The 15,258-nt window shown below is 42.6% G+C and overlaps 1 protein-coding gene across 1 annotated transcript; it reads right to left on the reverse strand.

The window, feature by feature from the left end:
- Positions 1 to 10,349: 10,349 nt before the first annotated feature.
- Positions 10,350 to 14,241, reverse strand: irx6a (iroquois homeobox 6a). The gene is made up of 6 exons (XM_034529320.1): positions 14,176 to 14,241; positions 12,832 to 13,095; positions 12,059 to 12,168; positions 11,520 to 11,815; positions 10,667 to 11,332; positions 10,350 to 10,456 (listed from the first exon to the last, which is right to left on the reverse strand). Exons 1-6 carry the CDS (start codon positions 14,239 to 14,241, stop codon positions 10,350 to 10,352), a joined length of 1,509 nt encoding a protein of 502 aa, XP_034385211.1.
- Positions 14,242 to 15,258: the final 1,017 nt, after the last annotated feature.

Here is a 15,258-nt window from a genome sequence, read left to right on the forward strand (position 1 = left end):
TCCAAATCCGCATGAAGCTTTGTTAGGTGCTAATAGCAGTGATTTCACACTGACACTGAACGCCCCATGGCTGCAGCTCACATGTCTGCTGCTGGACGAGCTCGGAAAGGAAACGCATCCAAGGACTGTATTTAGGTACAATTTTAAGGTACTTGTATTTCCACTTCATACTTCTACCCCACTTCATTTGAGAGGCAAATATGGTACTTTTTACTGCACTGCATTTATTTCAAAGCTTTAATGACTTTGCAGTTTTAGATTATTGATACAAAATAGAATCAATAAATAAATGATGATATGTTTAGAAGCTGTGTAAAGTAGGTATACACCTTAACTAGTTTAAACATTCAAATGATGCATTCATGAAAGCATCAATAATCATAATCCAATGGGTCATGATTTTAAATACTAGTCAAATAGTAACATTTTGAATTCATTACTTTAACTTGTAACAAAGTATTTCTACACTACTTTTACTTGAGTAAACGATATGAGTAATTCTGATTTTCACAGCTATTATTTAACACCTTGTTCAATAGCATTTACTACTGTACCATGGCATGTACATAACTCCGTTAATTATTCAATTTAGATTTCCAGATCCTTAAGTGCTCTTTCGTGAAGGTTAGGTTTACAAAAGTGAGTGAAAAAAAAAAATGCCCCAGGATTTCCCAGCCACAGGCAGCTCACAAGAATGATCTTAAAAACACAAAAGCAGCCTCATTCTTTCCTTAGTTTTGGTTATGCCTCTCAAACTATTATTTTAATCTGGTGCAAGAGTCAAAAAAAGGGGAAAACATGCCGCTAGGCGCCTCTCTCCCACTAATTCTATTACACTGGGTTATTTTTAAAAGTTCCTTTTCTAAACATTTGCTGTCAGTAGTACACTGAGAGCTGCTGTTCCATATGCTTTGTTTGTATTGTGGTTGTGGTCGCAGTGGGGCTGAACCCGCCTGCTTCCAGTGAGCTAGTGGCAGCTACGTGGTCCACCATGCCAAGTTCAAAATTAGCAACAAATTTAATATGCACTCTGCTGGCATCCGGTGCCTTTTGTAGAGTGCAAAATGCTCCGATAGTTTGTCATGGGGTCTTTCTGGAAGACCACAACCAGGCCCGAATATAGAAACTCCAATTGGAAGATGGGGGGGGGGGGGGGGGGGCAGATGGGGAGCAGATGCGGATGACGTTTACAGTGATCAGGCTAAGAAAGCACTAACACAGGACCACCAAGACAAACACGCGACGCCTCCCTCTCATTGGCAAACAGGAACATGCGTCGCTGCATGCTCCTTCCCCACGGCCACAACCTCAAGCCCAAACTATTAGCATGACCTAAACGACAAAACCATGCTTCTGTTAATGGTATAATCCTGAAGGGAAATGATTTATGGCTTTCATTTTTAAGGATCACTCTCCCCATAACTCCTAATATGGAGGAAAATATCTGTTTTCACTAGGGGAGCCCTACCATAATGCCGTATAGGCTGTTAAAGCATGGAAAAGAACATATTGGTGACATAAATCTAGAGTTCAAACTAGACAGCATGAAACATATAGTGCCGGATCACAGACGGGGACAACAGTGAAGAAGTTAAACCAAAGCAAAAGATTACAATACATTTTGACTGGCTTGGATATGAAGTCTGGATGTTTGAGGTAATTTCTATTCATAGTGCATCATCAACAAATCTCCTCTTGGCTTTCTTTGCCATCCATCACATCTCCAGCTGCCCTCATATACAAAGGATTAACAACATATTTAAAAAATAGATAGGACTTGTTTTTTGCATGTTGGTGTAATATAAGTTATCCATGAGTTTTAATGGGATGTGGATAATTTGTCCTCCAATATATATCACTCTTCCTCCTTGTTCTTTCAGTGCGTGTGTGTGTGTGTGTGTGTGTAATTTGTCATGCCTTACATTTCTTTAAAAGGACACATAAAACACATGTAATATGTTAAGTATGTGGTTTTCCAAAAAAAAGAAGATTAGGGTGTTGTTTTATGTTAAAAATAATATATTTGTGGTAAACCAGAGCTCACCTTCAAACGCAGTCAGTCAGAGGTTGGTAATTCACTCTACTGTAGTTTGGCCTCTGACCAGTAGAGGGAGGTCATTGATTTATTTCTGCCATGTTAGAGCAGGGCTCTGCATTTGCCTCCTCTTGATTATGAGTGATTCTAAAGAAATGTGTCAGTTATTATTTTTAGACAAGCGCATAATGCAAGCACAGTGGGGCCTTTGAAGGCTCATTTATTACGAAGGAGATAAGCGTGTTTCAGCGGCCAGAATCCTCAGGAACAGGTCACCAGCTCTGATTAAAAGTGACTTCACGTCAGGCCATAAATATTTGTCAGCCCACCTTTTGAAAGGCAGGCGAGCCGCGGCTCCTCTGCTCGTTTGCCACATGAAAGTGCAAATGGAAACACTTAGGGTTGGGAGCAGCATCAGTCATAGCTGGAATAAGATGGCCAATAAAAAGGGCGTAATTATGATGCTCCATCATTTGACACAGCTCGGGGGTTTGGGCTGTTTGCCTGCGTGCTTTAAGAGAGAGGGAGAGAGAGAGAAAAAAAATCCCACCCGTGAATAATGGGGCCTGTACTTTTATGAGCGCAGTGTGTTTAAGAGTGAACTTTGGAAATGTGTGGTCTGCGTGTCACCTCCCTCTGCTGCTCCCTCCTCCTCAGTCTCTCTCCACCACCTCCCTCCTGCCTCCTCCCTCCTCCCTCCTCCCCCCTCAGCTGTTTACCTTGCTGCTGTAGAATGCGGAGCGTGTTTCGAGTGCCCTCTCTTTGATGCCTCTTATTGTCAAAGCCACGTCACGACTGGCATGCCAACAACTTGTTGTGGGGCACCATGCATTGATGCCGCTCGATGAGAGCCCGTACGGTTTGTTTGTGATAAACAAAGCCGTTTTTCACATGTCATGGCCCCCGTACAATGTATTTCAAGGATGCAATCTGCTTTACAGGCCAATGCCGTTTTTAATTGCTTCAAAGTGCTCTTCTGTAATGTTTAGTCACTTTGCATGCATATGTTTTTGAGGTTAGCATTGTCACAGTAATGATACGTTCCGTATTCGTTAAGATACTTTCCTTGGAAAAGCGTCGACATTCCTTGGTGTGTCTGCTTGATATATGAGGGCCATGAGCAACAGTAAGCTGGGCTGATGTAGACGTCAGGCAGGTGTGGAGACTCCATTAGAGCTAGCAACCATTTGACTTGCACACCGGTGTCTAATCCTACACAGGAGCTTCACACAGAGAGGCAGGCCCCCAAGCAGAGCCCGGTGGAGAAGAGTGCTGTCGACGCCATACTGTTACACAGCCCTGCTGTGAGCTTTCCTCCTGCCCGGATGATGCCAGTGAAACTAATGTCGTGGAAATACTCTGTGTTCAGCTGGAGGAGGCTGTTCATTATAGGTGCTACTGCTACAGCTACTCATTGTGCTGCATATCTGTGAAGAGAGGGGGGGGGGGCATTCAGGTGGAGAGTCTCCATGAGAGTCGGGCTGCTGGCTTCACATGCTGGACTTCATCTGTCAAATCTGCAGTGGCGCTGGCACAGGCTGGGCAATTGGAGACATAAATTGAAGAGAATTGATAGTGCTGCTGCTGCTTTGCAGAATGCCGTGGCTGAACATTGCTGCTGTCTGCGGTCCAAATGAACCGCTGCCGAGGCTGTCACACATATAGCAGCTTCACGAAAATAAACCCACCGCAACAAGATTGTTCTCATCCTAAATCAGCCCCAACCAAAAGTTCGACCTTAAATGCGATTTGTTTCACGTAATGTGAAGTTACTAAATTGTGTCCGTGGGTCTGCACGTGTTCTTGAACAAGCACACAAGTCTTCTCTAGACCAGCAAAATATATATAAAAACCTGAGATCATACAAACACCAATGCCAGTGAGAGTTCCTTCAACAGGGGGCACTGTACTCTAATTATGTTCTGTATGTTCTGTTTTGACTGTTCCTACAAACAAGCACAATACTGTGCAGCATCATTCCATCCCATTACTGTTACTTCATAGAAAACATACCCCTGAATACACATTGTGTAGCCTAAGCTCCATTGTGCATGGCTGTTATGTTTTCAAACGATGTTCGTATATGTGAATACAGTATATGTGATATTGTTACAAGAAAGCTGAATTTCAACATGTCAGTGTAATAAATAATATGAAATAAAATCATTTTGAGAAACACCTCAATTTCAAGTAAATGGCCAAGTTACATAAAGGTTAGTTGGGATAGGTTAAGCAACTGAAACAATTTGCTTACAGTGAGCTTCAAAATGTCACTGATCAATATTTTGACTAGCAAAGGGCAAAAGAAATCATAGAAACAAGCTGACAAAAACACAGCCACTCCCATCTCACTATTCATGTCTCGCGGACATGAAACGTCATTAGCTATATTTACACTGTTACCGCCATAATTCCACATTATGTCTACATTCACTCTACTTTAAGTCCTGTTTTGGTGTCCACCAACACGTGAGAAAATATCCGGGTCTTTGGGGTCTGCTACTCTCTCCACTGTGTCCACCAGCTAGTCGCTAACGTTGTATTTACCATCTGGTGCTGGGCAGGTTATGTACAGTGGATTTATGGGGTTATGTAAAGTGGGTTAATAAGGCTGGAGAAGTTGATGAGCGCACCATGGACTCAACCATAAAGAACTGTGGGGGCAGTCAGACTTTAACATGTCCATCCACGACCACCACTCTTCATGTTATGTTAGTTTCAATAATCTGCCTCTGTCAGTCTCATGAGCCCGCCTGGCATACGCAATGTGTTGTTTTTAAAAACTACAATTTGTTTTGACTTCAGTAAAAGCGACATGGCTTGCTGACACTGTAGACGTTGGGACGTATGCCTATTTTGTGGTCATCTTATGACATGATTCACCCTGTTTAAAAGTCAAACGGAGACTCACAACAGCAGGCATTAAAGGCCAACAGATGCCCGACGTGAAGGGGAAGAAAAACAGAAGGAGAGAGCGAGATTAAAAATGAGATGCGCGGGGGATTATTAAAGGGCATTAAAAAGACACAGGAGATTATTCTGATGGCGGTGACGCCGATCTAAGGTCAGCAACAGAAACACTGCCAGGCCGTGCAGACAAACATAAAAGAACAAACAAGATAACAGGAACAAGAGAGCACGGGGTTTAGCGCTCCACGGGTACAATCTGGGGATTCACATGAAAGCTCCTCTCGTGTTGGTATTGAGTATGAATTTATGTAATTGCCTTTTATTGTGTGATTGGGGCTTCTTGACCTGCTTAAGTCTGTATGTGTACAAAGTAAACAATCTTTGCTCGTATAATCCCCTGAGTACCATTCGCAGTAGTGACGGATGACGCAAGAGAGATTGACCTTTATACCCTTTGGTTTCATCTCAGCAGTGGAATGGACACCAGGAGAGACTCACTGAGCAGCGGACGCCATGCAAGCAAAGATTTAAATTGACTTTGTTGCAGTGTGACTCTTACCTTCTTAGTGCAGTACCACTTCGCTACCCAGTTCAAAGTTATGGCAGTGAATGAATGTCAGTGAACTGAGATCGAGAGGCGGAAAGAAACTCCGCATTTGGTTGCAAATGTTTATTCCCACTCTTAACAAGCCAGAGAAGACTCCAAGATGAAGAAAGAAGAAGGGACGTGCATTGAAAAAGGGCAAAGTTTGCTGGGGGCAGATCGCTGTGCCTCGAGAACGGCACTGGTGATGGAACGGAGGCCTGGATTCCACCAAACGGCGCAGGTCAAACACGGGGTATAGAAAGAAGCAGGGGTCGCACTGCAACATCTACCCAAAGCACACAAAGCCAGCTTTTCATCCCCTCTCTGACCATCCCACCAAGTCCATAATTGTCTTTGACAAAACTCATTAGCGGAGACCTTGTAGCAACATCGGCAATCAGAAATTCCATGGAGGGAGACATGCACCGGAACAATGTCCCACACACATTTCATTGCGCCTTTTGACAAAATGTAATGAAGTGTGTATATTGTCCTCCTCGTCTGAACTCTGAGCCACTGGTACAAAGACTTTGTTTTATGAGCCTTAGCTGCCCAGCGTGGGACACATCAAATGGCACCTCCATGCTGCCTCTTTTGTCAGACTAGAGGGCAAATTATTGTTTGCGATGTTGTTGTTGTTGTTGTTATTATGGCTCCCATTTGTAACAAGAGGCCATTGCTATCATGTCAGAATAATGCATATTCTTCTATGTTGTCGCCGGCACATGCTCATTAAGTGGGGGCCTGAACGTAAAGAGCATGTGATGGATGGTCCTGACAGCGCTTTGTCAGAGGTTAACCCCTCATTGACCTCCAGTATTATATCGCACAACATACAACAGTAACAGTCATTGTTGAACTGGTTCCAGCCCCTTTTAGACCTTGTTTAAGTGAAATAGCACACATAATAAATACATACAACTAGGACATTTGAAAGTGTTTATCTCTTAATAACTGTGTTTCACTGCATGGCTGCGAGTCGATTCAGCTTTCGAAAGTTGCATTCATGTGGATGATTTTACATGAATTTAAAATTGCTCAAATTCTCATGGCGTTTTCTGCAGTGCAAAACAGTTGAGATACAAAAGGCTGACTTTATTTGAAGTAAACATTTGAATCTGACGGTTAAATGTACATTTCTACACCTTTTAACGCAGACATTCTGATCACTAATTCCTACTGCTTCGTCTGAGAGAGAGAGACACACAAAAAAAGCAGACCACTTTGGAGAAAAAAAGGACACGTATTAATATTCTAAATATGTGTTTTATGATACAGCGAAAAATTTAAAAGTGACCTTTTAAAATGTGACAGTAAACAAAAAGTATACGCAGCTGTTAAGGATATAAAGTTTCTTTAACTTAAACCATTTTGTGTGAGTGTTACATGTCCCACACACTGACTTTAACAGAGCACCTGTCGTTTGTGACAGTAAGCTGGCCTATTGACTTGAAAAGAGCAAATAGAGTGCAAGCAGCAAGTTGGCCCAGAAAAGATCAGTGATCCATGACAGTCGAGGAGGGGTGGGGGTTGACTGAGCGTATACACTTATGGAAGTGTTTGATAATAACAGACATATGAGTATAAAGACACCCTCTGACTTCACACAAACGATGGTCACAGATTAAAAATGGCAAACCTAGTCAAGTCTTCACGTTCACATAGCTTGTTTTTCTTCTTCTTGTTTTTTTTCTTTTTGCATATCTGTCTCATTCACAGATTATCTCAAATCTGTTTTGGATTATGCAAACATGCTCTTACAGGCACCCGCCATCCCCCCCCCCCCCCCCCCCCCCCCCCCCCCCTCTATGAAAAATGTAATTTACCAAGAGGGAAGCGTGTATTAGGGAGATTCAGTTGTGCATATATAGGCTACCTAAGGAACTTATTATTCTGAAGCACTGTAGTTTGCCACAGATTTCATGTCTCGCCTCAGATTAAAGACGTCAGACCAAACAAGATGTCTTGTGTGTGTCCCCTCCCCCTATGTCCAACAGCACCATAACACCAACACGATGTTAAACATCTATTAATGTATGCTTACATTCACTTACGGACATTTTATTTCATTTATTTAAATGTTGGTTTTCTCACATATTACAGATGGGTCTTCTGATCCATGGCAGACCAGTGTGATGTGTCTCTTGATTGTCTACGCAGCTGCTTTGGCCATATGTAAAGCCCTATATGGGACCGGCAGACTAATTGACCCGTTAGCTGCTTCAGGCACACGCTGCTATATGAGCCCATCATGGCCATTATCTTCGCTTTCCCCCAGGTACGTCGGTGCTAATCCCATTGCGCATGCATCATTACCTTCAATAGCATAAGGCGGCTTTTCTTTACAGCCTCCGCTTTAATTAAATTTGGTTGTAAATATTTGATACACACCTAGCCTACATTTGAACGTAAAGAGCATCGCATCCGGCGTCATGACTGATTAGTGTTGAGGAGGAGGAGGAGGAGGAGGAGGAGGAGGAGGAGGAGGAGGAGGAGGGAGGCTCCCTGCTTGCAGCTTGTCATTAACAGAAGGACTGTTACAGTATCGGCCCGGACTGACTCGTGATGGGTATAGAAGCTGTAATTCTGCCACACGTCACGTGGAGTGCACTGTTTCCTGTTTCCCTCCACGTATTTTGCATGGACATTTCTGGACATTTTGTTTTTGTTTCTCTCATTCATTTGACCTTTCATTGAACATGTATGATCAACTATAAAGGATGCCAGTCGTTTTCACGTGTTTTTTCGTTTGTCCTCTTGACCGCTCACGAAAGGAAAGAGTTCATGAGTCCGATCTTTAAAAATGATGGGCTATATTAAAAATATATACTTGTTTTGGTCTTCAGCCTCACACTGGTCATGTATGCATTCTCAGATTAACACACACAAGGAAAAATTTGACTGGAAAAAAAAAAAAATTCTAAATTGGCCTAAATTATAATTCCTGACCTCCTCATTCCAGGATTTAGGTTCCGTGCATTACTGACGGGTCCGCCATTGGCCAAGGACACATGACCACAGCGCTGTGAATTGAGCCCAGATACGGAAAATACTTTTGTTACGAGCTTAATGCTACAAATAGCCTACGACCTTAAATTACATTTTGCTTGGGCTCTTTGCGGGTATTGTTTCAGTGGTGATCCTGGAATTAAATTTAGTCATAACATCTCAATATTTGGCAGTGGATGTCATATAAAGTCAGAAATCGTTTTCCCTCTAAAGCTTTATTCAGAGAAGTAGTTTAAAACGTCATCAGAGTTTCATTTACTGCTTGCATAACTGGATTTATATATTTGTTTGGCATATGTTGCTGTCGAATAGTGATTTAAAATCAATATCCCAACCGCAAGTACTTGACACATGCAGATTGTTGTCGTTTGATACGAAACTGTTTGATTTGAAAAAGTTTGAAATGTGAGGATGAATAAGTTTTGGAGCCCGTCACGCCCCATCATAAACTAAAAGTGATCCTCTTATTACAGCTGTCTGTAGAGTCACCAAAGCCAGCCCATAACGAGATGGACTATAGGGCAAAACCGTCAAATCAAAGGGACTTTGATGGACCATGTGAATCCCTCTGCCGGGTTTGATCGTACAAATGACCTTTTAATTAACACAATGTTAAGTTAGTGCAGCGGCTCACTACACAGGGGACAAAGCAGCATTCATCCTATATGCCCTGCCTCGTTGCTTGGCCCGAACAGTAACAAAGTGTTCGGTGCCACTTCTGATTACATGCGGACAATAGAGGGATGATGTCCCCTTTCTTCCGCAACTCGTGCATTTCACTCACGTCCTTAGTCCTCTGAATTATGACCTTCCATCAACAGCTGCGGCTCATATGCGTCAAGTCAGGATGATCAACTTTGATCAAATGCGCATCCGCAAATGTTTTAATTGGCCGATTGGACGCATGCGCTCCGTAAATAACCGTGACACAGACAACGAAAGCTCTTGGAAAAAAAAAAGTGTATTCTTAGAAATAAAAAAAAAATTTGCCATCATAGGCAAACACAGAAGAAGCTCACATTTTAACACAATGACAAAAATCCTCTTTATGTCCGACGAGCTTCTCTCTTTTACTTCAGGAAAAATTAAAGGAAGCCACGGTCAAATGCAACAGGTAACAGAACACTCAAAGGGGATACGAATTCAACCAATAAACACCTCAGATAATAAACACACAGACAACATAACAAAATAATAAATACACAGAGAAATAAATAGGTTTGCTACACTACACGATTGCCATACACAAATCCGGCCGTTTTAACTTGGCCTTTATACATTTGCATCTAGAATTTTTTGCATAAAGTCTTTTACACCATAAAAACAAAGTTGTGCAAAAATGATAGCCACGTCCACAGTTTGACAGCCTCTCACTGCAGCAGCGCCAGGTCGCTTCCATATTGAGGCCGCTGCTCGGCCAGTGTGTCCTTTAGTGCATAATACATGTCCCATTCTTTATTGTGGTACAGTTTCCATCAATCTAGGAGAAGAAAAGAAACGAAATTAAAGTAAGGAATAAACACTCTTTAAAAATGGTATTATAAGTTGATTGCATTATGTTAATATTGTGTCATATACTTCGATTGTAATTATAAATGACTTCTGCCATTATGCATATTAGTTACCGAGCACTTCAACCTGGCAGTGATTGTATTTAGATATAAATATAAAATAAAGTAAATGAGTGTGCGTCCTTGTTCACCTGTGAGTGTTCAAGGCTGTTGTTCTGTACCCAGTGTGCGTGTGTGTGCGTGTGTGCGTGCGTGACTTTGCTGGCTTCTTCCAGGTCAGTGCAGACTCTCACCTGCTTCACCTCTTCATCACTGGTCTGAACGCAGTGACCTTGTCATCCTGCACGGTCCTGCAGGCTTCACTGAGGTCAGATGACTGTGTCTCTGCTTTGCCACCAGAGAATCCTACACAACCAAATAAAAGCATGTCTAAGAAACTTGCCTCGGGTGCAAGTTGTCAGAAAGCGTCTCCTCACTTCCTAACCCTAAATGGACTTTTCTATATCCAACAGCACATGGAACAGTTTTAAACATATTTGGCAACGCTAGCTTTTCTTAGGGTATACCTCTCTAATGATATCCCTTGTAATATAGTGCATGTATAAGATGACATACCTTCAATAGAGGAGTACTGACATGAGTCCGGGAGGTTAGCATAGGAGGAACAGTGCAGTTGGAGGTCTTTGTGACTGTAGCTGCCTGTGCCATAGACTTTTGAGTGCAAGGATAAGCCCTCGGGGAATGGACTCTCAGCATTGGTGACACTGCTAGATTCATGGAGGCCTCTCATGCCCCCACACTGTCCAGTAAGCCTGGTGCTCTGGAGCTGGCAGTCCCCGGTTGAGTTACCTGTCCTCAGCTCCGAGCCATGCTGCTGAGGGCTCAGTATGACCCCCGAAGCTGCCGTGCGAGCCAGAGACCAAATCCGAGGCTTATCTGATGCTTCAAAGTGAGACAGGGACATAGTTCCTGCGGGGCCGGTCGAAGACGGTGCCTTGGACGCCGCAGGGTCCAGGAAGTCGGACGGGAGAGGAGGGAGGGTGCTGACACTTTTGATGCTGCAGGGGAACGCGTGGAAGCTGTTGGTTAAACTCATGTGCAGCTCGGAGGCGCAGTCTCTCTTTTGAGGGGCTCCGGATACCGCCATGACCCTCTGGAGGTCCTGCTCATCCGCAGCCACCTTTTCACAGTCACTGTCCAACTTGTCGCAGTCGTCGTCGTCGTCCATGTCCTCCAGATCACTCAGGTGCAGATCCTTCTCCTCCTTGCAATCAATAGAATCTGCATGGAAGAAAGGTAATTAGCCCAGTTTGAAAAGTTGTTGATGTCATGAACTCATGGAGGCAACAGTTGTTCACACATTTTTTAAAATATAAATATACATGTTACCCTTTGTGGTCCATATTGACAACTGTATTTACTTATATTTAGTGTCAGTAAACTTTTTGCCACCAAAATAAATGATTACCTTTGGTGACACAGTCTTGGTCGCTCTTGTTAAAGTCATCCTTCCTGTCGTCAGTGGCCTTGTTCTTTGGTGACCAGGTCATCTTGTTCTCCTTCTTTAGCCTCCTCCTGGCGTTGGCAAACCAGGTGGACACCTGGGTGAGGGTCATCTTGGTGATGATAGCCAGCATGATCTTCTCGCCCTTGGTGGGGTAGGGGTTCTTGCGGTGCTCATACAACCATGTTTTCAGGGTGCTGGTGGTTTCACGAGTTGCGTTCTTTCTTCTGGCTGTGCCATTAAAGTCTACAGTGCCGTATCTGGAGAAGGGACACACAGAAATACACACACACATGCACACACACAGTGTCCATTAGTGCAGTGAAGGATATCATTGACTACTCACTCCGACATCTTATATCCCTTCTTCCTGCTGTTTGAAATGCAGCTTTCCTCCATGCAGATATGGAGTTACACTCTGACCCTTGATCTGAATGCAGCATATTCACCCTGAAGTGTGTCACAGGTATTACAGAAAGTGGAAAAAGGAACATAGAATGTACCTGTCATATTGATACTGTCCCAGCGAATGGTCGTAAGGATAGTATGCAGCGGTTTGAGTGATGCCAGCGTGTAAAGTGCCTGTGCTGTCCTTAATGTCATACTGTGGATTCTGTAAAAGATAGCAAGGTTGTTGTAAGTATACATGCAACATGTATTATTTCTCAGCATTTTGAGGATTTTTGAAAATAATAATGAAGACATTTGCTATATGCATGCTCTTAAACAGAAATAAATAAATAAGACTTTTTTTTTTTTTTACAGTTTCAGACACAATTTCCATGGACAGAAAATGTTAGCTGACTTTGGGTGTTTAAAATAAATATGAATAAAGAAAGAAAAGTCACATCTGCACGGCAACATTTCCATTTAACAAGTCTTTTAGTCCTTTATCCACTCTAAAATCTTACTTTCTCAAAGTGAATAATTATGAGATTTTTCAAATGCTGGCTCAGCAACATACACAAGAGCCAGTGTTTTTGAAACAAGGCAGCGTGAGGAGGATTACTTCATAATAATAAAATGGCATTTGATTCAAATGAAACAAGTTCCTCTGTATTGCTTCACGTGGCTCCCTTCACCTCAGTCACTGGATTTTTGACTTGCTTCGAAGGAGAAGAAGATGAAACTGGATGCTGGATTAAACGGCTTGTCGAGACGGATACGTTTGCAGTGTGACATAAATTGATGAACAAAACCCAGTTGATCGATTAGCCCGAACCCCATCCTCCCCTCCTCCCCTTTTACGCATCAGATGAGGCAGAAGTGAGCCCACCAGAGTGGAGTAGATAGCGGATGGATCGGTGCTGTAGGGGAAGTAGTTGGCGTAGTTCTGGCTGGCGGCAGCCGCTGCGGCGTAGGGAGAGCTGTACATCCCCAGCGCTGCGTTCAGCTCCGTCCGGCTGCTCGCCAGGAGCCGATTCTCGTAGGACGGGCAGCAGAAGGAGGCAGCGGCGGTCTGGGAGCCGCCTGTCCCATCAGAGACCGACCTGGAAATCGAATCGCAGCAAGTCGTACTGGGGTTTGCCGACACGAAAAACTGCATGAAGAGAATCGTGGGTAAACATGGTCATTGGCTGTTTCAGCTCTCATCTGGATGCCTGTGACAACTCTGAAGTGGCTTTGGGTGATGCGCTGCAACGAATATATCTAAATTGTGTTGCTCATTCAGTTTAGTGTTGAGCCTTTAAATTGAAACGTGTGAACACGTGAGCTTGCTTTCTGTTCACCTCAGTTTTTAATTGTCCCGAATCAGGTGTCTCTATCTTAACGTGAAGGTAAGTCACTTTTCAGAGGACTCCTGCAATGAGAGAAAGTAGCTTACATTCTGAAAACGTGTAATAAGCGGTAGCACCTCGTTGTCCCTTTTTCATGTATTCATTTTAAAAATTAAAATAAAACATTTCACTGGATATTAAGATGGAAAGAGGTGTGCGTAAAAGTGACCTGCTGCAGTTTATCGTCGTTTTTAAAACGAGATAAGAACAATCTAAGACAATATCACTGCAAGCAATTCTTCTGCAATTGAAATATTTGAATTTTATACAAAATGTACTGATCGTTAAAAATAATTTCGAGATAAAAGTTGGGTGACAACTTTTCCATGAGAGTAACTTGTGTCCCCTGATCGACTTGAACTTCTTCAAACTTGCCATTAAGCACAATACTGGTGTCTTTAAATGTAAATAAACCACTTTAATTAAGTTTTAAAAACTGTCATCAGAATGCAAGGTGTCTGACATCCCACACGTCTCATTCAAAAAGAAAGTTTGCGAATGTGTACAGCATGCGTTACAGCCCAATTACACCTCGCAGTGAGCAATATGTGACATTCATCTCTATTGTCAACAGGAAAAAAACACGTGAGTTCATTCATAATTCAGTGTAATTGGACACGGGTGCGTGTATATCGATATTTTGTTCAACAACAAAAGCACCACACGAAAAAAAGCAGTCTTTGTCTAAGAAGTCACTCAGCCATTAATGTTACTTATAGAGAAAAAATGCTCCGACTGTCGTGAAATACAAGACAATATGCACAAAAAAACAGTTGATGTGTGTATGTGTGTGTCGTGTGTGTGCACAACACTTAGAATGAATAAAAAGCAAAGAGGCTTACCTGTGAAGTTGCATTGTAAGGGTATCCAAATTGCGAGAAAGACATAGCTGCTTCTTTTGTTACCATCAGCAATATTCTTCACCCTTGATCGATTGCAACCAATTCTACTTCAAATCCACCGTCTTACACACATTTCCGCGCACGGCCTTTCGCTCAATAATAGATGACTTCACTCATAGGAGGGAGACTTTAGGATGGCACCAGCTGCAGATTGTTTTATATGAATGAATAATCCCCCCAAAGGACCCGATACAAAAATGAAATTAAGCGTCATTAAGTGCAAAAAAAAATTGTTGTTGTGTTAGCTGAAGGAGGCTTAAAGGATAACGTAAGACTTGCAAGATATGGACTCTGCTTGTGCTATTATTTGTGGCTCTATAGTTCTTTAGCATTCATCCATGCAAGGGTATCAGCGTGACGTCACTGTAATCCCGGAACGGCAGGGTACCACGGATAGAATAATGTCTTTGCCAATCACGTCCAACGCAGGGGTTTCTTAAGGTGCACTGTACACAGTCTTGTCCTGCTTTTGTAATAGAATTCTTCTTCGCCGATTTGTTGAGATAACGTCACGGAAAGTTGTTTTAGTGTTCCTTATTATTGCATTGTAGCTTGGCAACATATGGAAACCCTTTGTGGAGTTTAATGAATTTGAAGAACATAAAAATAGTCTTGTGAAATAGAGAGATTACTTGTTTTCTTCCTTTTAGCCTGCATGCAAATAGGAAACAAACTACAAAGTGTGCTGGATATTTTCTGTTTTAAAAGAATGTAGTTTAAAACAGTTTCTTTTATTTACAATCTATCACAATTAAAGCTGGTAGAATAAGCACATTTTTTTCCCTTTATTTAATCTCGACCTCTGTTCGCCTCTGGCTCTCTGGCCAGAGGTCCATCCCGGAGTTAATGAAGATGATGTTTCTATCTTTCTCTATTAGGGCAGTCCCAGCAGGAACGGTTAGAGGGGTTTTGGGCAGGTCAATAGACCAGTGATTGATGCGCGCCTGGAGACCTACGTGACCATTACGCGTAATGCGTAATTGTATCAATTAACAAATGGATACATGCCCTTGTTTAACCAAC

The sequence above is a fragment of the Cyclopterus lumpus genome, chromosome 3 (assembly GCF_009769545.1).
Source record: "Cyclopterus lumpus isolate fCycLum1 chromosome 3, fCycLum1.pri, whole genome shotgun sequence".
Lineage (NCBI taxonomy): Eukaryota > Metazoa > Chordata > Actinopteri > Perciformes > Cyclopteridae > Cyclopterus > Cyclopterus lumpus.

Excerpts from the sequence above, each read along its gene's own strand:
- irx6a (XM_034529320.1), bottom strand. The coding sequence starts at position 14,241 with ATGGTAACAAAAGAAGCAGCTATGTCTTTCTCGCAATTTGGATACCCT. Across the intron at positions 12,169-12,831 it reads CCGCTATCTACTCCACTCTG|AATCCACAGTATGACATTAA; the intron begins GTGGGCTCACTT and ends TATCTTTTACAG. Across the intron at positions 11,333-11,519 it reads CCAAGACTGTGTCACCAAAG|ATTCTATTGATTGCAAGGAG; the intron begins GTAATCATTTAT and ends TCTTCCATGCAG.